This window comes from Sycon ciliatum, chromosome 1 (assembly GCF_964019385.1).
Source record: "Sycon ciliatum chromosome 1, ocSycCili1.1, whole genome shotgun sequence".
NCBI classification, from domain to species: domain Eukaryota; kingdom Metazoa; phylum Porifera; class Calcarea; order Leucosolenida; family Sycettidae; genus Sycon; species Sycon ciliatum.
The window spans coordinates 82,823,705-82,849,383 of record NC_088643.1 but is presented as its reverse complement, the minus strand read 5'-3'; the positions used below and the strand labels follow the sequence as shown (position 1 = coordinate 82,849,383).

The 25,679-nt window shown below is 50.1% G+C and overlaps 2 protein-coding genes across 2 annotated transcripts in view; both read right to left on the bottom strand.

Annotated features, from left to right (window-relative positions):
• LOC135808249 (uncharacterized) overlaps nucleotides 1-24,080 on the bottom strand; it is a 48,633-nt gene extending 24,553 nt beyond the window's left edge. Inside the window, exons 1-3 of the mRNA XM_065321419.1 lie at nucleotides 23,943-24,080; nucleotides 23,758-23,848; nucleotides 23,453-23,620 (exon numbers count right to left, since the gene is read on the bottom strand). The gene's annotated coding sequence lies outside the window, so the exon portion shown is untranslated. The remainder of the gene's footprint in view (nucleotides 1-23,452; nucleotides 23,621-23,757; nucleotides 23,849-23,942) is intronic.
• Nucleotides 1,624-3,924, bottom strand: LOC135808239 (uncharacterized). Its single transcript, XM_065321407.1, has 3 exons — nucleotides 3,574-3,924; nucleotides 1,886-3,532; nucleotides 1,624-1,794 (listed from the first exon to the last, which is right to left on the bottom strand). Exons 1-3 carry the CDS (start codon nucleotides 3,922-3,924, stop codon nucleotides 1,624-1,626), a joined length of 2,169 nt encoding a protein of 722 aa, XP_065177479.1.
• Nucleotides 24,081-25,679: the final 1,599 nt, after the last annotated feature.

Sequence of the window (25,679 nt, the reverse complement as noted above, 5' to 3'; positions counted from 1 at the left end):
AACCATATTTTTTAGGAAATTGTTTTCACATGAGTTCTATTACCGTATTTTCCGGAGTACATGTATAAGCCGCACTTTAAACACCAGTATTTCACCCCGTAAAGGTCGGTGTGGCGTATAACTACTAATACTTCCGACAAGTGAAAGTTGGCACGCTTTTTTTAGTTTTGTACTGGTACCACAACTTCACAAGGCTGCGAGGTACAACCTACTTGAAGCCAAGCGACGAGCTGGTGATTGGCACATGGCTCGGACTTAGTCAGAGGTACACGGTTTGCTGAGACAGGCCAGTCTCTTGGGTACCAGCACAACGCTGCGCGCTTCCATTCTGCGAAGGAGAAGTGGCGCTTTGCCAATGGTTCAAATAAGAACAAACCGGGTAAAACCTCCACATTGTCAGAATGATGGCTTCCGCACCGCTGAGCGCCCAGGCCTTCCCATATTTTCCTAGGACTCAACGTAATATCACCATTGTTACCGTTAATTGTCGCTCCGTGTCGAACAAAATCCCCAAACTCCATGCATTGTGTCGATCCAACACGCCCACTATCCTATGTCTGACGGAAACCTGGCTCTGCCCGATACACATGCTCAGTGTACCCGGTTATACGTGCTTCCGTCGAGATAGGCCAATACCAGCAAACCATAGAGCCCAGTTCCGAGGATATGGTGGTGTTGCCATCCTTGTACGAGATGGGACATTTTTGCATGCAGCCCAGCGCTCAGACCTTGACTCTCCCCAATGTGAGACGATATGGGTTGAGTTTGGAGTTCCTGCAGACCTGGGTGCTATTCCTATACTCATTGGCTGTTAGTATCGCCCTCCTTCGCAATCCCTGCCTGAACTTACCGCATTTTGTGACATGATGACGGATACCCTATGATCTGTAGACCTCTTATCCATTGATATATTCCTCACTGGTGACTACAATGCTCACAACGCTGACTGGTGGAGCGGAGACGCTACATCACGGGCTGGAGAGGAACTTTCGCATATTAATTATTATATTTTCCTGCTTCGGTATCTCCCAGCTGGTAGATTTTCCCACTCACACCTCTCCTAATGGAACCAACTACAACTAGGCTTGTTTTCTCCTGCGGTTCACGAACCCCACACGGCACTCACTGGCCCGCACGACACGCAGCCAGAACAACACAACCGTCTTCTTCTGGGTCTAGAAAGGTTCTAAGGAATAAATTCATAGAGCTATGTGAAAAATACTAAGAGAAAACACCAACGACCCGGGTCGGCGCAAGCACGCATGCCCAACGACCCCGGGTCGGTGCAGGTACGCATACTACAAGACTGGCACGCGTTCCAGAGTGCAGCTGCACGTGCAGTGCAGCACCGGAAGTCAACCAAAGCAGTGTACAATAATACACAGTGGCGGAACGTGCCGCGCTGCAGAGCGGGCAGGAAGTCATGCAACCAAAGCACCATATAAGTCCAGTGCAGTGCAACTACCGTACAATAAATTACGATGGATTTGTCCAAACAGAGTGGAAGACTACAAGACAACACGCATGCATATGCATCACGCGTACACAAGTGGGCGAGAGACAGAGAGGAAGAGAGAGAGACACCTCACTTCTCTAGCACCCCTCCCCTAGGCATGATCTCTCTCACGCATAGCGAGCGGGGGGACGGACGTCACGACGATCGCGCAGACCGTAGACTTGCCGGCCAGCAATCGGCTCCACGCCGTGCTCGGCAAGTGTGTCATCGCCGTCGGATGGGTCACCAGCCGCGACAGGTTGTGATGGTGAGGGCTTCAGAAGGTCAGCATTGATAACCTTCTCCCCGCCATTCACGTGTCGGATGACAAAGGTCGAGGGGCCCACGACTCTTTTTACCATCCACCCGATCTCGTAAAGCATCTCCTACGTCATAAGCCGACTGTTCAGAGACTTCGACGACAGGATCGGTCGTAGAGAACTCTGCTTTAACGAGGTCACGAACTCGGGCTGTCCGCTCTCCTAGCCGCGTCACCCATGTGCTGAGGCTACACGCCTCCTGATCAGTTGCAACGATGAGATCTCGCGGCAGCCAGCCAGTCATGGCAACCATCGGTGCAACGCCAGTTGCAGAGTGCGGGCGCGTCCTGTAGTAGAGGAGGAGGAGCCTCAGCTCAGACTTCCAGTCAGACGCTTCTAACAGCACCTTCCGCATCAAGGTGATTAGCGTCCTGTTCATACGCTCCGCAGCTCCTTGGGACTGCGGGTGTCGCACCGCTCCGGTTCTGACTTCCACGCCGAACTGCTGGAAGAGGGCATCGCAGATGGCGTTCCTGAACTCCGTGCCATTGTCCATGCGAACGATGTCCGGCGGACCCCAGCGGCAGCAGATCGTCGTGAACGCGGCGGCGACACACTCCGCGTCGTGACGGCGAAGAGGCACAACCTCAGCCCACTTGCTGAACTCATCAATACAGACAAGCACGCAGTTAAATTTGCCGCTCTTCTCCGCACCAAGTTCCAGCGTGTCGATCTGCACAACACTCCACGGGCGGCCTGGGACTTCCGTTCTGGTCTGCGGCGTTGCTGCTCCTCTCTGCCCGCTGGCTGCTCTGCATCGCTCGCAGCTTTGGCAGTGACTCTGGCAGCTCTCGGCGATTGACGGAAAGTAACAGCGACTGCGTAGCATCTCGTACATCGCGCCCCAACTGGCATGTCCAGATGCGCAATGGGCGGCTTTTACGACCTTCGGGACAAGCTTGGTCGGGACCACGGGCACCGCTACCACGCCTTCGACGGGCAGTTTGACGCTTCGGCAGAGGACGCCACCGTTGATCACAAGCTGCTTGCTGACTTTCTTGAACGGACCGGCGATCAACTCAGGCGTGCCAGCCTCGATCAGCTCAGTAGCGGAAGCAATGTCAGCATCAACAAGCTGACCTCTAGTGATCTCTTCTCTGGACACAGGGCCGACTACCGCTGGAACAGTGGCGGCTCCGACGGCGGTTTCCTTGGCTGCCGCTCTCTGACACCTTAACCACTCCGACGGCACGCGGGTCAGCCGGTCGGCCGGGTTATGCTCGGATCGGACCCACTCTAGTTTGACAGCTAAGCCGGTCGACTCAACCAGGTCTTCGATGATTTGAAGGCCGCGCTGGACGAGTACCTTGTGAAGACCGCTCACCTTCACACGGCAGACGTTGCCGATGACTTGTTCCAGCCATCCGAACACCGTCTTCGAATCAGTGATCAGCCGAACTGCCTCCAGCTTCCACTCTGCAGCAAGCGTCAAGCCGCGGAGCGCGGCGTCAAGCTCAGTGACGTTGATGTGCTTGCTGTCGTTCGCGTCTCTCAGCCACGAGCTGTCCTCGATGACCTTGCCGTCGAGCTGCAGGACGATTCCTACTGCCAGGTCAGACGCATCGCAGAACACGGCCCAGTCGCCGACAGCCGTCGACGGGACGTTCCATACGCCATGTACTGGATCGCTGCTTGCGACCTTCGCTTCTAGGTCCTCGCAGCACCGGACGGTAGCGTCGGACACGGCAACATCCCAGTGATCCCCGCGCATGCGAGCCTCTTGAGCCACGCGCAGGCCGGGCGAAGCCAGGAACACACCGGGTAGTGGCTGGTCAGACGTCCAGTCCACTTGAACACGCCACGCTTCGTCAGCGGACGGTCGAAGCTGAGGTCGGCACCGTCGCGGCGTGCCCAGTTGACCACGTCGGCCGCCGAAGTGGACAGCTGTAGGCCAAGCACGCGGGCAGACGGCAGAGACTCGGCAGGCTTAGTCGGCAGGCCATAGCGTAGCAGCTCCGCAGCCACGGCTTCGCGGATCTGCGCCGGCGTCAGGATGTCGTCAACGTAATTGTCGACTCCAGGCCACTTCCGCGTGACCCAGCGCACGATCATGTCCATGAACTTAGGCGCGATGGAGAGACCGAATCCCATGCGCGTCATCACATACATGTAGGACTCAGTGACCAGTCAAGGCCCCGTGACCAATCACGGTCCCCGTGACCAGTCAAACAGTCACAACCCCCCCCATGACCAGTCACAAATTAGTTTACCAGTCACAATGCCCCATGACCAGTCACAAATCACCATACATGTACATGTGTAAAGTACACAGTTCGTGACTGCTCGCAGGGTGCTTCGTACTGCAGGATTTGTTGTGGAAACTATAATTCCCTATGAGTGGTCACAGAATGCAGTTGTGACCACTATAATTCCATGCGAACAGTTACATGCGGAATGTACAGTTGTGACCACTCTTTCTCTGTGAGTAGTCACAGGCAGAATATAGGTATTTCTGTATTACAAGAGAGATTGGAGGCTTTGTCACAACTCTGAGTTTCACGTATTACTACGATCGTCAGGTAACTGATGGCTCCTAAACGGGCAGCCTGAACATAAGAGGGAGCGAGGTGGGACATTCTGAGAGGTATCATAGGCGACGGGTATCATAGTGCAAGAGTCAGGTGCAGGCGTGAAGTTGCCAAGTCTTCAGACTTGGGGCTATGCAGCAGCAGTTCCAGCGTGAATGACATAGAATAGAGCTGGGGACCACACATGCCCAAACCATTACACACACATACACCCACACTCTCTCCCTTTTCTCAGAGTAGAAGAGAGAGAGTTTGAGACAAACACACACACACACACATCCACACACACACACACACACACACACACACACACACACACACACACACACACACACACACACACACACACACCTGGCCTGGTGTACAGCTGCCAAATGCTTGGCCACGCCCCCCCCCCCCGAGAAAGGGGGGGGAGTAGAAGAGAGAGTTTGAGACACACACACACATCCACACACACACATCCACACACACACACACATCCACACACACACACATCCACGCACGCACACACACACACACACACATTCTCTAAATCTCATACACACACATTCTCTTTCTCTCTCACACACACACACACACACACACTCTCTCTCTCTTTCTCACGCATGCACACACACACACACACACTCACACATGCGCACGCACACTTACTCACACACACATACACACACACACACACACACAAATAGGCAGCGGGACTACCAGCTAGATTCACGTGACCTTGCGGACAAAGTTACGGAGGTAGAACTTGTTTTCACGACGACACTTGGACACAAGTACTTCTGCATTTAATATTAATTTATCTCTTTTCAACCAATCCACAAGCCAAGAAGAGATGCGTAGATGGAAGAACCGTACTCTTGGTGATACTGATCGCAAACATGATTAATTCCTCCAGGCCATTGAGCACCCAATTCTAAACCTTATCTAAGCAAAGCAGCATGCCAGTTCAAGAACATATCGTCAGACATACATATCGATACATGTCTGGTGCACTCTCACTAACAAGCAGGCATCGCAGGCTACATTCGCACCAGCAATCAAAAGAAGTTGAAGTGAGTGAATATTTCTATAAAATTAATAATTGGAAGACAAATGAAGGTGTGGAGGATCGCCCAAAAACACTGACAAGGAGACAGTAAACGGTACACAGTACTCGTATGCATGTACTTATACACGTTATAGCAGCACAACGAGAAAGACCATGATGCATAATGTTGCATCAATAAATTTTACAGAGTTATTTTGGGAGTAGAAATGAAGATGTGTTCGAAGCAGTAAACTGCGTAAGCACTACGTTGAGCCACAATATTGAAATACAGTTTCCTGCAGTCAAAACAAGACACTCACAATTCTCTGGTCTAGTTCGCCATTCTTATCGATAAACATGACTTGATTTAATTTCTAACGATGGTCCTTGAGAATGGATCAATGATGTCTTGAATAGATGTCTTCCTGAACGACTTCAACTGAGAGGCAGTTTCAGTTTCAACAAGCTGGACATTGTTTTTCTGTGGAGTCTTCCACAAGAAAGACAGAGCTACACACACGAAGGTGCTTGATGTACTCAGTACCTTCTTGGAAATGAACATATTATTTTCATTTCCATCTTCATTATATTTTCGTCTCTGCATCGTCGACGATGTCCACTTCTGACTCCGTAATCTTGTCACCCATCCTCTCCAAAAACACAAATCGAGTGCTGCTTGCATGCTGGAAGTCAGTCTCTGCTCTAGCAAGATCGGCATACAAAAATTACATGACTGAAAATATTCCGAAATAGCTTTTCTGAACGACTCGACGAAGTTTGTTCTTCAAATATGATGAATAGCACAACCTACTAGCCAGAACGTCCTCTCAAAAGAGATTCTATCTGAAGCCTGCAAGATTTTCGACCACCCTTCATTTTGGAGAGGAGCCCACACACACCAGACTCGAGCTACAAGTAAACTACGAGGAGATCGAGAGTTGATCGAAATCTTTCTTGCTCACTTCTGTGAAGGAAAAAAGTATGCTGAACGCGTGAATGCCTACAGTTGAGTCGTAATATTTTGACGTGGATCCTGTGACCGTTCACAGAGAAAGTCGCGGCAGTTTGTGACTGGTCATCGGGATTCAAACTGGTGTGTGACTTTATGACTGCTCTTCGGGGATTTGTGACTGTATGATTGGTCACGGGGATCGTGATCGGTCATCGAGACGTGACTGCTCACTGAGTCCTACATACATCTTCCCGTTCCACACGACGACTTGATAGCGCAACAGTGACGGGTCAACGTGCACTTGCAGATAGGCCTTGCGGATGTCGACCAGCTGATAATCCGCGTCGCAGCTTGACCGCCATTTCCGGATCTTCTCTGCACAGGCCGGGGCGTCGGTGCCTGGGTTGGACTTGATCAGCGAATTCAGACCACGATAGTCCAGGCAAGGCCTGACGGGCGTGGAACTCTTGTGCTCTTGCGCCTTCGCCAGCAAGGGCAGCACGGCAACAGGCTCGCCATGGACTGCCGGATCGTGCTCAACAAGCCAGCCGTTCTTCACCCAGGAGTCGACCTCGTCACAGAATAGCGACTCCTGCTCCGCCGTGAGCTTGTTCCGCGCATACTGGCCAATGCCGGACCCAACAGGAGCTGTCGGCTGCTGGTCTTTCCACGCCCATGTCAGCATCCAACGCTGTGCGACGCTGTCCCAGCGGACTTGACCGTCATCCGTCGACAGGGTGACGTCATCTCCGTCCTGCTAGACAGTCACACGGCGCGACGGATGCTTGTCGGCGGCTGCGGCTACAACGGCAGGCTCCTTCGCTTGACCAAAGCGCACTCCGTCCAGCACACCATTGTCGTCGTAGCTGAGCTGCACCCCACCAACACCCGCCACAATGTCGGCTCCAATCAGCACGTCGGTGCCAACGACCTCCAGGCTCCGCGTCACGCATGCCACGACAGACACACAGGGTAGAAACACAGGGCCGTCCTGCCGCTGGACGTCAAGGTTGACGGTGCCGATCAGGTCGATCTCGCTACCATCCAGGGCAACCATCCCGACGGACACGTCATCACTGTACGGGATGTTGCAGGCCTGTAGGAACTTCGCAGAGACGAGCGAGTGACTCGCACACGTGTCGACGACGGCCATCGCTCGCGCCCACTCCTGGCCAGGACCGTCGGCAGGTCGGATGTCCATGTACACGCGCGGCAGCGCACCTCTAGACCGTGCAGCAACCGTGCAGAGGCAGGGGTCGTTGTGGCTGCTCTGTGCCGCTGCGTCCTCTCCCGCGGCAGCTGCGCCCCTCTTGCGCGCTAGCCACGTCTTCCGCTCGGGACAGTCCGCCTTGACGTGCCCAACGCCATCGCAGAAATAGCAACTCAGCTGCGTCGCGCCCTTCTGGCGACCGCCACCTCTTGGTCCACCGCCACTCCGTGGTGCACCCCGCTGCAGGTGAGGGCAGTTGCGCCTGATGTGGCCGACTTCCTGGCAGTTAAAACACACTCCGTTTCCAGTGGAGGTGCCGCTCGACTGGGCGCTTGATGCTGGCATCGCAGCAGCCACGGGCTGCTGTACTGACTGACGAGCGTCGGTGGCAGCAGTCCGCAGTGCTCGGATCAGGTCCGTACAGCCGCTCACGGAGTATTCTTTCCCGGCCATGGCCAGCCTCAGCTCGCGCTGAAATTCCGCCGGAAGACCGCACACTATTTGCTCCACGACCATCGGGTCCTTATCATCGGATGCGCCGTGGCCAGCCAGCCCCGCCAGACGCTGCAGATCGGCGATGTAAGCGTCGACGGCCTCGTCCACCTTCAGCCGACGCTGAGTGAAACACTTGTAGGCCTGGGCCTTCGTGATACAAAACGACTCTTGATCTTCGAGACGACTGTGCCCTGGACCTTGCGGTCCGTGGCGTTCAGGCGTGAGTACACCAGGAACGCGTCGCCGTCGAGGAAAAGAGGCAGGCTCTTCATCCTCTTCGTCTCCGTGTCCCAGCCCTGGATACTGGCGAGCACGAGGAACTTCTCAAAAAACCGCTCCCAGTCATCCCCGTTCCCGCGGAACACTCGCAGAAAGTTGTCTAATTTCATCGACATGTTCACTGAGTCCCGGGTTTCGGCACCAGATGTTACGAAACTACAACTAGGCTTGTTTGCTCCTGCGGTTCACGAACCCCACACGGCACTCACTGGCCCGCACGACACGCAGCCAGAACAACACAACCGTCTTCTTCTGGGTCTAGAAAGGTTCTGAGGAATAAATTCATAGAGCTATGTGAAAAATACTAAGAGAAAACACCAACGACCCGGGTCGGCGCAAGCACGCATGCCCAACGACCCCGGGTCGGTGCAGGTACGCATACTACAAGACTTGCACGCGTTCCAGAGTGCAGCTGCACGTGCAGTGCAGCACCGGAAGTCAACCAAAGCAGTGTACAATAATACACAGCGGCGGAACGTGCCGCGCTGCAGAGCGGGCAGGAAGTCATGCAACCAAAGCACCATATAAGTCCAGTGCAGTGCAACTACCGTACAATAAATTACGATGGATTTGTCCAAACAGAGTGGAAGACTACAAGACAACACGCACGCATATGCATCACGCGTACACAAGTGGGCGAGAGACAGAGAGGAAGAGAGAGAGACACCTCACTTCTCTAACACCCCTGTCTTGCCTAGACTTGCTCGCTACTAATCGTCCCCAATCTGTATTCTCTGTCGACGATGCTGCCCCGCTTGGTGCGTCCAACCATTCACAGGTAGTACCACAAGCAGCGTACACGGCGTTCACGCAAGGGCTGAAGGGCAAGTGGACATTCCTCGCTCGCACCATGCCAGAAGCGACGGAGAATTTCCAGCCACTGGAGGAGATTATCCACGGCGAGTTTATCCCGGCGCTCACGGGACACCCCGCTCCTGATCAGGCCACCCGCTCTCTCCTCGCTCTGCCTTGTCGCCTAGGGGGCATGGGTCTAATCAACCCGTGCAATCTCGCCAGCCAGTTTGATGACTCCAGGACCATCACGCAACCATTGGTGGAGCAGATCATCGTGCAAAACACGGACCTAGGTGATGTTCACCACACCATGAAGGCAGAGAAGGCGAAGGTGCGCAGGATCCACTCCGTAAGGGAGAAGGAGACCCTAGTCGCTGTGGAAGAGAGCATCGCTTCGGACTTAAAGCGGTCCATGGAGCTGGCGGCGGAGAAGGGTGCCTCGTCGTGGCTGACATGCAAACCACTGAAGATGTTTGGCTTCATGCTATCCAAGGGCGCATTTCATGATGCGGTTTCATTGCGATATGGCTGGCCTCTGAAGCGGTTGCCCTCTGCTTGCAGCTGTGGTAAATCATTCACCGTGGCCCATGCTCTCTCCTGCTCAACCGGCGGCTACCCTAGCCTCCGCCACAACAAGGTACGCGACTTCACAGCATCCATCATGAAGGAAGTTGCGCACCAAGTTGTGGTGGAACCGCTGCTAGAGCCACTGACAGGTGAGAGGATGACGCTACGGTCGGCTTCAACTGAAGACAACGCCCGCCTGAACATCGGTGCCAGTGGAGTCTGGGGAGGTCGGTACGAGCGTTCGTATTTTGATGTCCGGGTTTTCAACCCCCACGCCCCCACCAACGCCAAGTTTGCCTTGCCCGCTGTGTACAAGCGACATGAGCAGGAGAAGCGTCGCCGCTACGAGGAACGGATCACCAACATCGAGCACGCCTCCTTCTCACCAGTTGTCTTGTCCTGCACTGGAGGGTACGGCAAAGCTGCAACAGCACTCTATGCTCGGCTGGCATCGATGCTCGCCGACAAGAAGCAGGAGCCGTACTCTGCCACAATCTCCTACATCCGATGTAAGCTCAGCTTTGCCCTCATCCGTGCTGCTGTTGCCAGTCTGCGAGGCCATGGGCACCGAGTGCCCTCAGATGCAAACGACTCGGCCCGATTTGCGGTTGCCATGAGCAGCATCGGTTAAAGCTCCCTCCCGAGGTTCCATACTAGATTGTTTTCACAGCCATTTTGCTCTCTCGACTGTTTTCACAGCCATTTTTGCTCTCTCGACTGTTTTCACAGCCATTTTTGCTCTCTCGACTGTTCTCAAGGCCATTTTTGCTCGTTTTCTTCCGGTGCTGTTGAGGCCGAGGTTGCACTCGTAATTGTGTTTATTTTGCCCATACAAGAGGAGTTTTTGACCAGTTAAAAAGAAGTATTCACAGGTAGTTACCACCCTTTTCTACAGAACTATAACCCGAACGCCTGCAAGGGAAGTGCCATGCTATCCTGCCCGTAGTTCTGCCGCTACTCCATACAATTTGCGCAAGTGCCACCTTCTGTCTGGGATGCAGTAATTATGTATCTTTCCTCCCTCAACTAGTATGATCTCATGGGCACACCAGATGTCGACAACGCATTAGCCAGATTCTCCTCTTCCTTAAATGATACGTTTCCCCACTACCTGTCACCTTATCGGGAAAAAAGCCTCTTCCTTCACCCGGCGAGCTGTATCCAGGCAATATCCTCCGTGGGTTAATCGAGATTTAGTACTCGCCATTTAGTTGAAGTGCGAACTCTACAGCCGATATAGGAAGTTCCCAACCCCAGCTAACCAGTCTCCTTCAAGGTTCAGCGTAACCCAATATCTTGAAGACGGAAATACTCTTTCTCCCTCAACTAGACCACCCTCCCACATTTTCCCTTCCCGGACTTGATTCATCTATTAATATTGTCGATACGGATGGGCATTTGGGTGTTGTATTTGACTCACAATTGTCCTGGAATTCTCACATAGATTTTGTACGCAACAAAGTTAGCAAATCTGTAGGTTGTCTGGTGTCTCACTGCTCCCACTTGTCCCCGAACGTATTCGTCTCTTTTACAAATGCTACCTTCTTCCTATCTTTCTCTATGGTGCCACTGCTTGGCATTCCCTTCTTAGTAAATCTGCTGTACAGACACTAAAAATACATCATGAACGTGTGTTAAAGGGGAAGTGCATCGATTTTTCAAGTAGGGCTCAGATGAAAGACAATTGGATATCGGTTCCGATGGTATATCTCTCGCTTGCGTACGGCAAGGGAAACTTGCCATATCGCCGATTTCCCGATCCCGTTTCCATGGCGACTACAGGTGATGACGCACATTCTGCTTAGCTCCGTGAGAGAGAAGGTCGATCACTGCAGAATTGTGTCATTTTCAGTTGTCTTCTTGTATTCACGAAGTGAAAGAAGTACTGTGTTCAATGCTGTTAGTGCCGTGAACTGTTTATCAGTAGTCCTCTCCGTTGTGTACTGGGACGTGACACCGACAGGGGAAAGCTGGAGTGCGGAGACGTTAGCTGGCAAGCGAAAATCGTGACGAACCAAGTGCTGAAATCTTGGGTGGGACAAATCAAACGTTCAGCATTTACCTCAACCAAGGACCATGCCGTTTGCTCTTTCCACTTCCTGAAGATGAATGCGCTGCCTGCTGGAGACTCTCCTATCTCTCCTAACATCTTCTGAAGCCAGGTGAGACGACGAGTAGCGGAGATTAGCGAACGAAATAATGTCGTATTTTTTGAAATTTTTGCTGATTTCTCAGGAGAGATGGCGAATACCAAGCATCTTCTCCTAGTCTAGAGAAACCATTTCGTAGGCTACATTCCGCCTAGGGAAATGCAGGAGACGGCCTGGCTGGGGAGGACACACTTGGAGGAGAACGAAGTAAGTGATCTTGTTTATGTTGTTCTTTGGTATTGCAATCTTATGTTTGACGAACATACGGCATGGTGCATAGTTGGTCGTTGAGTGCCTGCATGTGCATGTATAAGTGTGTGCTGATAAACACTTCCTATGCAAGAATCTGACACTCATGCTCTCTTTCTTTCTTGCAGTATGTGCGCACGCGTCACGGTGTGTGTTGTGTGTGTGTGTGTGTGTGCGTGTGTGTGTGTGTGAGCGAGAGAGAGTGTGTGCAGGAGCAGCGTGGAGCATGCCAGTGTGATCGCTGTGGCCGTTGCTTTCTTAGCTATGGCGTTCTTGCCTGTCACAAGTGTGTGGCTCAGCCCCCAACGACAGTGGAGCCGTGTTGTGGTGAATACTGTGTGTCCTGCGACCGCTGCTTCCGTTCGGTCCAGGGCAGGAATAGACACCGCTGCTAAAGCTCTCCGCGGCCGTACGTCAGTCTCGTGGCAGATGACCCGAACTCTCATTTTGTGTGTGTGTGTGTGTGTGTGTGTGTGTGTGTGTGTGTGTGTGTGTGTGTGTGTGTGTGTGTGTGTGTGGTGTATGTATGTATGTGTGTTGCTCCCTACATAGACAAACTCTTGTTTTTGTGTCCCGGGTGCCATGGGGCGGCGTTCTCCCATTCTCTCTCCACTGCCCCTCCGGGCCCACGTGGCAGTGACTCGACAGGGCAGGGCAAGTGTGTGTATGGTGTATGGTGCATGGTGTGTGCTGGCATGTCTGTATAAATATGTTGGACAGGAATTTGTTCACCCACAACGTTCACGGGAAACCATGCTAGGTGTTGCTGGAACGTATGGAGTCTGCAAGCACTTACAATAACTTACGTCATGTCACAACAAAGAACGGTGCAGTGTTTGATCCTCATGTAAACATGATGGTGATGGTACCTCACCTAAGCTACCCATGAAGCTAGAAAGAACATCAGGTCAACAGAATTGTACCAGAGGAAAGCATCTATTGCCCGAACTTCTTCATATGAAATGAACAATACCCTTTTCCATAGAGACAACATGCAGATGAAGTGTATGGACAAATAATATATAAATGGGCCATTCACTGAGGGCATGGAATGATCTCTACGTGTAGATTGGATAGACTCATGCACGTCTGCAAGGAAAGCATTTGTTCATGGGTTAGTTCATGGGCTGATTGAGTTCACATGGACTAAGTTCATACATGCCATCTCTCCTGAGATATGTTCAGCAAAAATTTCAAAACATACGACATTATTTCGTTCGCTAATCTCCGCTACTCGTCGTCTCACCTGGCTTCAGAAGATGTTACGAGAGATAGGAGAGTCTCCAACAGGCAGCGCATCCATCTTCAGGAAGTGGAAAGAGCAAACGGCATGGTCCTTGGTTGAGGTAAATGCTGAACGTTTGATTTGTCCCAACCAAGATTTCAGCACTTGGTTCGTCACGATTTTCGCTTGCCAGCTAACGTCTCCGCACTCCAGCTTTCCCCTGTCAGTGTCACGTCCCAGTACACAACGGAGAGGACTACTGATAAACAGTTCACGGCACTAACAGCATTGAACACAGTACTTCTTTCACTTCGTGAATGCAAGAAGACAACTGAAAATGACACAATTCTGCAGTGATCGACCTTCTCTCTCACGGAGCTAAGCAGAATGTGCGTCATCACCTGTAGTCGCCATGGAAACGGGATCGGGAAATCGGCGATATGGCAAGTTTCCCTTGCCGTACGCAAGCGAGAGATATACCATCGGAACCGATATCCAATTGTCTTTCATCTGAGCCCTACTTGAAAAATCGATGCACTTCCCCTTTAACCCTTTAAGAGCCACAGGAAAATTTCAAAATTCTGCATTTGTTCGTGTTCTTTGGATCATAGCTTCAGTTCTACTCACTCAATCCTCACAATCTAGGGCTTCCTGGAAAGGTCTCCGCGAGAGGAAGAGAATGAGGTTGATCATGATTGCCAGCACACCGTCTAGCCAGCGATATATCGCAGCGACAGTACGAAAAATGCCCCAAATGCGTCCAATTGCGTCCCGCTCCAGATATTTCATCTTTACTCGATCGTGGAGTTCCAATTTTTTTCGCTGTGTACTCTTGACAATATCAACAGTGAAACCCGTGCAAATTCGAGTAAACCAGCGTGACGAAAAGTCTCAAAATTCTCAATACTAAAGTCGCACTGCGCGCTTTTGAAATTGCCGCGATCGCGGCTCAGCTTACGAGTGATTTATCTCAGGAACCGTAGCTCGCAGTGCTTCGCGGATTGTTTCTCCCGACAGGTGAGAGTTTTCTCTTCGCCCTGGATATTTCGATCACTGGATTTGAGCAAGATTGGACTGAGTTACGATCTTTTGAAGTTTTGCATTTGAATGCGTCGTTTACGACGCATTCAAGTATGGGGCGGCTCTTAAAGGGTTAAAATAAAATATATTTTTCGCAAACCCTCTCTATTCCCCTCTACTGATCTTTATAGTTTGACTTCCACCAGCCCCATCTCTATCCTGTCACAGAGACGGTCATGCGTTCTGGCCCATCGTACTAAACTAAACATTCTCCCTGAACATCTCAGCAAGTATAATTGGTTTACTTTCGCATGGGACACTCGCAATGGCATAGTACTTCCCAGAGCTTTGTCAACTATGTTTACCAAATTCCCTATCTTTTCTGCATATTCGTATTGGCTCAAGCTGCCCATGGAAATGAAGACAATATCCAATATTAGACAGTTCAAAGACCATGTTAAACGTCATGCGCACTCGTCTCTTTTGCTAGCTTATCGTCTCGCCACTATGCACCATAGTCAACATAGTGATAAGTTTCACACCGCTGATGCGTTCTTTTCTTCCGATTATTATGTTCTTTCTCTCTTTTTCCTTCTCTTGCCATGGCTGGCTAACTTTCCCTCCATTGTATTGGCTTCTGTCATTGGATGGTGAAATAAAATATAAAATAAAATAAGACCTTTCCAACGGTGTATTGATTGTCGCGGTGCATTGATGTTTGATGGAGTTACACTAGTGTGTACACTGTACACTGATCTATGCACTGCCATGTATCGCGCGATTTCTTTTGCGAGTTAACTTGTACGTAGTATTTTTGTATTGTATTGTACTTTATTATTTTACTTGGGCATTCCCAACAGACCCTAATGTTGTCCCTGCCCTTTGGGAGGGTATGTGCCCCTTTTGGCACGTGTGTGCTGGGTACGCGTGGTCGGTGTGCGGACTGCGCAGGTTGCGCATGCCTGCATATTATTGTACGCATTCTTGTTGTTTTGGGCCTTCTTCTTGAGACTCTCTTTGAAGCAACGACAATAATCAGTCCTCTGAGTGTTGTGTACGTGTGGTGCAAGACATAAGAGAGTAATCGGAAGGGCTATCGTCGAGGCATAAAAAAACCCAACGACACTAAGGTCTTCTTACAGGGTGCCCAAGATGAATGAATTTGTTAAGTTCTTGGCGAAATGAATTGGGGATATGATTTGTGCGAAGGGATTTGGGAAGTGCATTAAAGCGGTCAGCACCAAGGAATGGAATAGATTTGTATCCAGCTTGAGTTTTCACAATGGGTAAAGAAAGGGAATGATTGACTTGGCCGCGGGTGACTCTACCTGTGTGACCGCAGTCACGGCGAAGGGAGAACATGTCAGAGAGGAGTTGCGACGCACCTTCCGCCAAATGGCAGCATTTGCCCGTCGCCAGTACCTGCTTAGTGTGATTCATCCCGACCTTGAGTATTGTTTCCCTGTTTACGCATCTCACCTATCAGCACAGTCCAGGGAGAGATTGTTTACCTTGTTCCGTAGAGCTGTACGAGTTACCTGCGGTGCTTCATATCATGCTGCTGTACCACCCCTTCTTGCTTCTCTTCAAATAAAACACCTTGAATATCGATACATTTATCAATTTCTTACGTTTACGTTTATTTGTCATATTGTTCAGCCTGCATCATGCTTACGCAGTCTTTTCCCTTTGCCCACCTCTAAGCGGTCAACTCGTGGAACTACAACAAACAATTTGTCAATTTGCTTGTATAAATCCATGGTAGGGTACAATTCCTTTTCCTCCAGAGCATCCCTTATGTGGAATGCCCTCCCTGCTCACTTGAAAGGGAGTGAGGACATTAGATCATTTTCTACAGAACTTTTGCACGCTCTAAATGACGACAAATTGACTATATCCCTATATCCCCTCCTTTTTGAAAATGTATTTCACCAATAAAATAAGGCTTGGAATTTTTTAAACATGAATATCGACGGACTTGCCCCTTCTGTTCATGCATTGCCCTGCTCTAGTAATGGTTCATGAATCCGCCCAGTCCACATTCCTTCTCCGTTTCTCTCTAGTAATGGTTCATGAATCCGCCCAGTCCACATTCCTTCTCCGTTTCCCTCCGTTTTTCTTTCCTTTCAGTTGCATCTTCCTCTCTGCTCTGTTTTGTTTTCTCTTTTCGTTCGTCCCTCTTGATATTTGTACTTTGTACTGTTGAGGCAACGAACTGAAATAATAAAAACCAAACCAAACCAAAGGAGTGAACTGCAGATAATGCAACAGAACACGAAGAATATGGACTTAGTATGATATATTTTGTCTAAGCCAATTATGTGGTACCGCTCAAGCAAGTATGATGTCCGCGTGAATGTGTCATGCTCAAATATGCATCTAAGTGCTGTCTTACTTATGCGTAGCAGCTGATCTCTCACATTGTCAGCGAGGCAGTGGACGTAGGCAGTGCTGGGGTACTCGAGCTTGCACTGGACTACTGACAAGTAGAACTGCCTTCTGGCCTGGACAGCAAGGTTCCTCCTTCCACGTCGAAAAGCACCTAGTTTCTTTCCGATGTATTCTCTGAGGGAGTTAACGTGGGCACTGAAACTTAAAGTTGAATCGAGAGTCAGATACTTAACTTCGTCAGACGGGGCAATAACAGTCGAACCACAGACAATGCTCAGGTTAGGCGGAGGATGTGAGCGTCTGCTGTGGATCAGTAGTACTTGGCTTTTGCTGGAGTTCAGGAGCAGGCCGCGATCTGTGAGGTTCTGCTTCACCACTGAAAAATCTTCTTCTAAGTAAGACATGAGAATTCGTGGACACTTTCCAGAGGCATACAGGGTGGTGTCGTCTGCATAAAGAAGGCATTGGGAACGCAATGGCAGAGTGGGGACAAGTCGAGTGTAGATGCTGAAGAGGGTAGGGCCTAGGACGGAACCCTGGGGAGCGCCCCTAGTGCAGATTCTACAGTCACTTGTGGTTCCGTTCACTTCTACGCGTTGCTGTCGGTGAGACAGATACGACTTGAACCACTCAAGAGCATTTCCACGGATCTTCAGACTGTGAAGGTCATCTATTAGCGTTTGGTGGTGGACGCGGTCAAAGGCTTTGCTCATATCAAGCAGCAGTACGGCCGTATCGCCTCCGGTATCCATGCTTCTCTGCCAGTTATTGATGGCAAGTGTTAAAAGGTCCTCAGTACTGTGGTTCCGCCTGTATGCAATAGTAGTGGATCAGTACACTTCAAAAGTGCGAGTTAACTCGCACTCAGCACGCAAAGGGTTAATCCACACCAGAGGAACCGCAGATAGAGGATATACGAAGATTGAAATGTGTGAAGCAAGAGTGTCGCCTTTCAATCTGGTCAGTCCCTGAAAGACTGGCATTTTAACATCGCCGTTGTTTCCCGATCCTCAGTGCCCACAGGACGTCTACGGAAAGAAGAAGAGAAGAGGAAGGCCTGTCCAGAGTCATGCATTTGATGTGGCTATGCAGATTGGTCAGCGTATGTCCCAGAATGTGATCTACTACCATATTCGCCGGGGTGTTAGCCGTACCACTCTACTCGGGCCCAAAATTCGTATCTTTTTGACATTCGGAGTATGAGGCGCACATCAGATTTAGAATTTTTGGCCAGTCAAACTTTATGGATACTGGTGCATACAATGGTTAAAAAGTTGAGAAGCACGACTGAAGTTCCAGCAAAAGTTTCTTTGTTTGTCTCGCACACTGAACTGACAACATAGAAAGATCGTACAACTGCAATGATGGATTTCTGTGCATGAAAAACACACACAAAGTAATCCAATAACACCCAGGGCCTCCGGAACCGGTCCGGTGGGTCCGGTTGTCACCGACCCAACTCTGGCTCAGGTCAGCCCCTGGGATTCGTCTAAGGCCACACCGTTTTCTGTCTATGTTTCGCTTCCCACGCACGCATGTATTTCACAGCCGGAGTAAAAAAAAACAAAAAACGGAATATGATTTTTACATCGTAACTAATATGTTGGAATCATTTGTTCTATTTGTTGCATGATTGCACTCAGCTCACATATATGTACATGTACATGTTCATTGTTTGTACATGTACCTGTGTGTGTAGGCTGGGCTGCAAGTCACGCAATTATCATGCCGCCTGTGTTTGGACCACAGGCATGTCAGAGGCGTGGCTTCCCATCCAGCTGATAATGCTGACACAGTTTGGCCAGTTGTTACCAATCAGTAGAGATTGCATTGTGCAATTAAACTTACTTTGCGACATTCATTGCATTGAAATTACACTCATGTATTCATGTATGCATGTGTGAATTAATATACAATGTCATGAACAGCAGGGGCGTAGGAACAGGTCCGGCAGGTCCGGCGGCCGCCGGACCAATGTTTCGCCAAAAAAAGCCAAAAAAAAAGGAGCAGCAAACTCGTTTTCAACCATGCGGAGCACAACCCGCCAGGAAAGGCCCAATCACCTGATGTTCCTGAATGTCCACAAGAAACTGCTAGCATGCTGGACGGCTAGTGCCTGAAGAGTACCGCACGGGAATTTGTACGTGCACTTCAGGAGAGTATACTAGCATAACCTCAAGTCTTCCATGATACCACCATATTTGTCATGTCAATCCTTTTACAAGTAAAATAGCCCTCTTCACTCAGTAGAGACAGAGTCGAGCGGGCTGTATTCCCGGTGCCGAAAGGCGGGGTCACCACCCCTGTATGGCAACTTCCCCATGCCTAACCCAAGACGAAGTGAATACTGTAGTACATGTAGTCATACTGGGCGGAGTTAAATTTTAGAGAATCGCGACATGCACGCGCTAAAAATCCGCCGGACCATTGGAAATCTGCTTCCTACGCCCCTGATGAACAGTGCCAGGTCTTTAGCTCCACTGTGCACAAATGCAATGCACGTACACTGTTTTTATGGGTTTTTCGCCCTCCCTCATTGATTTCATCGAATAAGGTGACGCGAAACATAGAAAAAAATGTGCGGCCTAAAACTGGGGAGAAAAATCTGGGTACATGCACATGTATTATTGATCATACATACTTCCTCCGCGTCATTAAAATTAGGGGTGAAACGGTTACCCTTTAAGGTTACGAACGGGTACCTGGCTTAACGGGCGGGTTATCGGGTACCCTTTAGCAGCCAATAGTGACAGTTACTATACATTTTGTGCAAGGAGGACATGCAAAGTCATGCCATTCACAGCAAGTGCACTACAACGCGACAAGCGCAGCATGCGCACGTACTGCGCTACATTCAAAACAGTCAAAATTGTCTAATTTAGCAGGATCGAACAAGCAACAAGACATTCAATCTGTACATCAAATTGAACAACTGTGCAAATCAGCTAATATTACCGTACTGTACCGTCGTACACGACTAACGGGTACTCGTTTGCTAACGGGTCAGCAGCTAAACAAACGGGTACACGGGTACCCGGATCACCCCTTTCACCCCTAATTAAAATTGTCGCTTCGCACATCGCAATGTTTGTGACGTGGCTCGTCTTAGTCGAGACTGTCGGAATCGCTGTTTTCTGTGTTCGAACATTGGTGCGACCCTTCCTGCGCAATGTCTACTTGTTACTGAAGCCGTGGTGGTCTCGGACTTTGTTGGATCTCTCTTCCGCACCAAGCAAATTCATCGCGCTCCGCACTATTCCGCCCCAGAGCGCATATCGTTTTTCTGGAGTTCGTGCCGTCCCACATCGTTCGCGTGGGCATTTATCAAGACTGTAAGCTCGGGCATAAGAATCCTGGTATCTCTCCTGAATACGAAATGCTGAAGTTCACGATGGCAAGAACAAAGTGTTCTCAAATTCCTAAAATGCGCTACTTGTGGCTCGTGTTGCTGCGAAGGTAGCAGGTCTGAAAACACCAACAAAATCAGCGAAGAGCTTGCCAAGGAAAGAAGGTGCGGAACTGCTTACCCTATCCCGCTGGAAGGTCGTTACAGTGTACTTGAAAAATGCTAGCTTGCCTTCATCGTCTGCCACCTGGAGGCATGGATCGCTTGAAAACGAAGTAATAGTTTCTTGACCTGAATTTGAACGCGCGTCTTGTTCAGAGTATTGTTGAGTGCTGAAGGGTCTGCCTCAAACTCTGATGAAGACGTCGACCTTAGCTGCAAGTGCAGCGAAGCGGGAGGCCACAAACTAAAGCTTGGTCCGTCAACAATGCTCTGCCTCAATTTCTAGCTGATTTCTTTGCCCTTCAAGTGGGCAAAATAAATTCGAAAAGTCGCTCTGGGAAGCGACAATTTTAATGACGCGGAGGAAGTACATTTGTACAGGTGTACATGCACCCATAGTAGGCTATAGGCCATACATTGTACATTGATATCCTTGCATAATTATTCCCTGTAGTGGGCTCTGAAAACTTGTGAAAGGGCCAAATTCTGCTATTTCTGACCGGATTTGTCCAAAAATGCCCCGAGGGAATTTCCCCCGGAGCCCCCACAAACAAAACCAACTGCAGCGTGTTATGGTGCACTGTACTACGTTGTACTTTTCCCCCACTGACAGCCGTTGACGGGTTGCCGCTGGCCCTTTCCCAAAGGTGCTCGCCCTGTTTTTCGCCCTTTTTGGCCCAACCAGGCAGGCACAGTGGGTTGGTCAAAGACCATGATTGAGATACGAGAGGTACCTGGTTCAAGTCCTGCCTGGGAGCGGTTTTTCCAGCCGTGCTGCTACCCACAGTCAACTGGGAACTTGTGGCCAGGCACAAGGGGTACATGGATGCAACTAATGGGGTCTTTCTTGGCACTTGTGCCAGTGGTTGTGAGACTTATCCCCTCACCCCCACCGTTAGGCGCTGCATCTGCCGCTAGGGTTTACCGGGTGTTAGCGGCCGTCGTGAGTTCCCTTCGGGAACGGACACGATAATTTACTTTTTTTGGCCCTTTTTGGAAAAGCCCGTTTCTTTCGGCCTTTATTGCGGTTTTTTTGGTGAATATCGCCCTTTTTGAGCTTTTTTTAGCTCAAAAAGTGCTAAAATCTGTTTGCTCATGCATGCGATCACAGTTTCCGAGTGCTCGATGGGCCTTGGCACGCCACTTTTTTGGGGGCAACAAGTTGGTGAAGCGTGTACCCAATGCTGTAAAAAGTGGGGGTTTTGAACTTTACTTCCTGTTTTGCCTTTTGTGGACCCATATATGAAAGATTGCGTATTCATTTCTCAGCTTGGGTTCATATCTGAACATGTATCATGGCTATGCTTCACTGAAAAAAGAGCACGTTTTGCCTGTTTTCACTGAAAAAAGAGCACTTTTTCAGCATATTTTGAGGGCGCGAAAAGCACTAAGTGCGAATTAAAAGAGCACCTTTGGGAAAGGGCTAGTTGCCGCTCGTCGTTGTACGACCAGCTCCAGCTGCCCTTGGCCTACTGCTGCTGCTCATCTGTTTCGCAACGGCGAATGCCTTGAGGGTGACCAATTCCTCTTTTAGTCCTTTACCTCGGCAGATAACTCTGAAATTCTGCGGCTCATCCTCGCCGCACGGTCTGTGAATTCTGTGGCTAGGGCAGAGAGCGTTTGCATAGCTCCTAACAGCGAGTGCTCGATCCCTGGGAGGGAACAAAGCAGTTTCATCGGGGCTTCGCTTGAAAGCCCACCCATGGCGATGGCCTGCCCCCGGTGTTCTACTTAGACTACGACTACACTGCACAACTACTGCTTTCTACCTAAAAAAACACTATCTTCCTCCAGTCCGGCCTGATGCCGGCTGGGCTGAAAAGAAACAAAAATCTACGAGCTCGAAAATGCATGCCTGCCTCACTTCTCCTGGCGCATCAAGGTTTGCCAATGCATCTCAACCAATGATGTAGTCGTATGATCTCTATAGGAAACAATGAGCACATGATTGTAATGTTGTGGACATTGAAATCTGCTGAGAAGTCGAGCAGCCCTGGGCGCTGGCCTTGCAGCTGTGAGCATTGCTTTTGTAGTCCATTTTCAGGGCTCACCACGACCATACAAAATTCAAAAAGCGTCGACCACCATTTTGAAAACATGGCGATGCCGCCAATGCCAGAGTTTGTGCAGTCATAGCGGCTACGCACCCGAGTTCATGCTCATCGATGTACAGCGATGTACAGTCTAGTCGTAAAATACCGGTATTTTACGACTCCCTGGTCTACTCTGCACAGCGAAGGGCCAGTGCCGAAGCGAATCTTGTTGTTTGATGTCGGGAAAGACACGCGGAGAAGACGTCCTTTCTCCAAGCCATCTTGGTCATTTTTCTCAATCCGCTGGTGGGTGTCGACCAAGATATGTCCGTGAGGTACTGGTGAGCTTGAGTCCTGGCATCTACAAGAATTTGCCGCGCCTAGCTAACCAATGTTGTCAGTAGAACTCAGCGTTTCCTGATCGCGACTCGGCACACTCTTTTCTGTTTGGCCTCGGAGCTTTCACGCTGCGAGTGGAGAGTTTCCTGGCCACAAATGAATCCCTTAGTCATGACCATGATGAGAGGTGACTGGTATGATCCCTGACTGGCATGAGTCCTTAGCTTGAGTCAACACGAAGGTAAACTCTTCACTTGGAACGCTTGCTGTCTCCTCCGTCCTTTCTTGTTGCACTTGCAGATATGCGCACGGCTGCCAGTTTTTGTTGGTGCGCGCGGCGACGCACGGCCGACCTTGATGTCTTCAAAAAAGTAGAACAGCGGTTCTCCTTGGCCGATTCTCACTATCGATAGCTCATTTTCAAGGTTTTGGAATTCTCTATCGGTTTACCGTCCCCGATTTTTAATTTTCTCTTCATTCACTTGTTCGCACGCCTTTGCGTTTGAGTGATTTCACCATCCGATCTCAGCCAAACGAAGGCCAAATCGAAAAATTCGAGACGGTAACCCTCCAAAGACACACCTTCTGAACACGAATCCACAATGGCCTAATGTCTAAAACCAACGAATACAGCCAAGCTCCACTCAGAAAACACCCCACAATTGCAAGAAACAGCCCGTTTTGCCGTGCGCTGATTGGTCAAATCCAAATGACCGTTATTGACGCTTTGTATGGTCGTGGTGAGCCCTGATTTTTACAGTGTGTGCTTGAACTACAGTGCATGTGCACGCTAAGGCAGTATTGGCACGGGCCACTTTCATTCCACCGGATTTCAATGTCCACAACAGTCCAACAAACTAGCTAACCTTTCTTCAGGGCTAGGCTCTGTGTCTACACTTCCACGGTTACCAGTCCGACATCTGTGATGATTAGATCCAAGAAGCCCCGCCGGGCAAGCCCGAATTAATTCGCTGGGTTGTGGTTGCTATTGGCAGTAACTTACAATCTGTAGTGTGAACCTATTCCGTATACCACTGGATGCACAAAGGACACAACAGGAAACAAGAGCAAGTAACATAGTTGGCTGCCGGGTTTGCTAGGAACAAGATAATGGACCAACCCTAGTCGAACACAGTCAGCCGTACGGCCGTAGGAATAGGCCACCACGTACCTGTTGACTTTTGTAAACTCGGGACGAAACCTACTCGTAGCGTGCCTCCCAAACCATTCACCACCGATGAGGAGAGCGGCCACTGCTGGCTCTGAACGGCAAGCAGGAAACAGAAATGAAAGAACAATGCAATATTAGCACCAGCCTCTAGCTGAATATATCAACCAGAGGAAGTATGCACTCACCCTACCGACAAACTCAGATTATCTGCTAGTCTTCTCTAACCGTGCCGGTGTGAATCAAGGATCCAGCACTTGGCGGTAGTATGCGCTCACACGCTCTTTTTCTGAGCGAAAACGAGGAGCTCTGGTTTCTCGCCTTTCTTCACCAAGAAACCACTACTTTATGCTGTACACCCACACAGCGGCGCGTATTCATCTGCAGCTAGGTAGGTTGCTGAATTTCGTTGAAACTTGTCACACTTACTAGTTAGCTAACTCCGTGACGTCTGCCAGCTCCGGCTCCGCCTTGCGAGTTGCGTTGCCGAACCGATCATTTTGTCACCTACCCTTTCTGCTTATGCGGGGCAGAGTGCACAGTTGCTTTAGCTGATTTGGCCAAATCGCATGCGCACTAGCTCCTTCTTTGACAACCAGGAAAACGATTTTCCTGCTCGTGGTTTGTCTGGGGGTAGTAATGGCCGGTTGCCGATATTTCATTCGTCACCCGCCGTTTGTGCTTACATGTATGCGGCGCAGAAGGGACAGCCTTTTACCGATTTGGCCAAATCGCATGCGCACCCCTTCCTTCTTTGACAACCAGGAAAACTGGTCCGTCGATTTTCCTGCTCGCGGTTTGGTTCAGCGGGGTAACCAGAGTAACTGCATGTATGACCTGTTTTTTTTTGCTGTTGACGGGCACTTCCATTCTTCCAGTGATCCTTTATCGACGACAGGTGGATAGACAGCAACACAGACTCAGTGTACACTGACTGTACAGTCGACACCGATCCGACTGGTTTGCATAAAGCCATTGGCTTTTGGCAGGTGAACGATGGCTTCAGTCCAAGCTTGGCCTCTGAAGTCTGAAGAGGAAATAGAAACTTTTGGCCCCTTGGCTTGATCCATGCATCGGCTACATATAGCCGGGTGCGCATACGTGCAAGCAATGAATGGTGTAATGACTAAGTGTCTGCACGACGTCGTATAATACTATAATAGTTCATGCAGCTATAGCTACGTTTTCAGTTTATGCGATCGGCTCAGCGGAACTGTAAGAGTGAAGTCTACCGCCTTTCGAAAGGAGCTGTGAAGACCCGGGTCCGGACGGAGGTGTGAAGTCTATACGAGGGTCCGCACAGAGGTGTTTCATCATGATCGTAATCATCCTGCATGGCAGCCAAGATTACAGTATTGAAGTCAACGATGTCTACTCGACCATTGGGCAATTGAAAGAGAGCATTAAGACGAAGACAGGCATTGTTGTGGCAAGGCAAATACTGGAATGCATGAACGACAATGGTAAGTTGATCGAAATGCCTGACGAGCATGCGTTACACCGGTATGGAATTGAAGACGGTGATCGCATTTATCTGAGAGAGAAAGCCAGTGGCGAGACGTTTGAAGTTGTCCTGGTGGGCCCAGATGGGAGACGAAGGCCGATACACCTCTCGTTTGCTGACAAATCTGTGGCAGCGCTGCTGACACAAGCCTCTGGCTACTACAGTAACCTCTCTTCCATCAGTCTCAAGTTCGAAGGGACAGAATTGATCAGAGGGCGAACTTTGACTGACTCTGGTATCAAAAATGGCTCTGACGTCTCCATTACTGGAATATTGCCAGGTGGTGGCATCTCCTTCCCGCGGGCTCTATGAGGAACTCGAGCCAGCCTCCAGCTAAGTGCAAGACTCCGAGTTCTCATCAACGTCACGCCTTCTACGGCTATCATGCCTGGCAGGCTGCGCCTAGTTGTGCCATACATGT

Excerpts from the sequence above, each read along its gene's own strand:
- LOC135808239 (XM_065321407.1), bottom strand. The coding sequence starts at position 3,924 with ATGTATGTGATGACGCGCATGGGATTCGGTCTCTCCATCGCGCCTAAG. Across the intron at positions 3,533-3,573 it reads GTCTGACCAGCCACTACCCG|GCTCGCATGCGCGGGGATCA; the intron begins GTGTGTTCCTGG and ends GTGGCTCAAGAG. Across the intron at positions 1,795-1,885 it reads CTGAACAGTCGGCTTATGAC|GTTATCAATGCTGACCTTCT; the intron begins GTAGGAGATGCT and ends GGCGGGGAGAAG.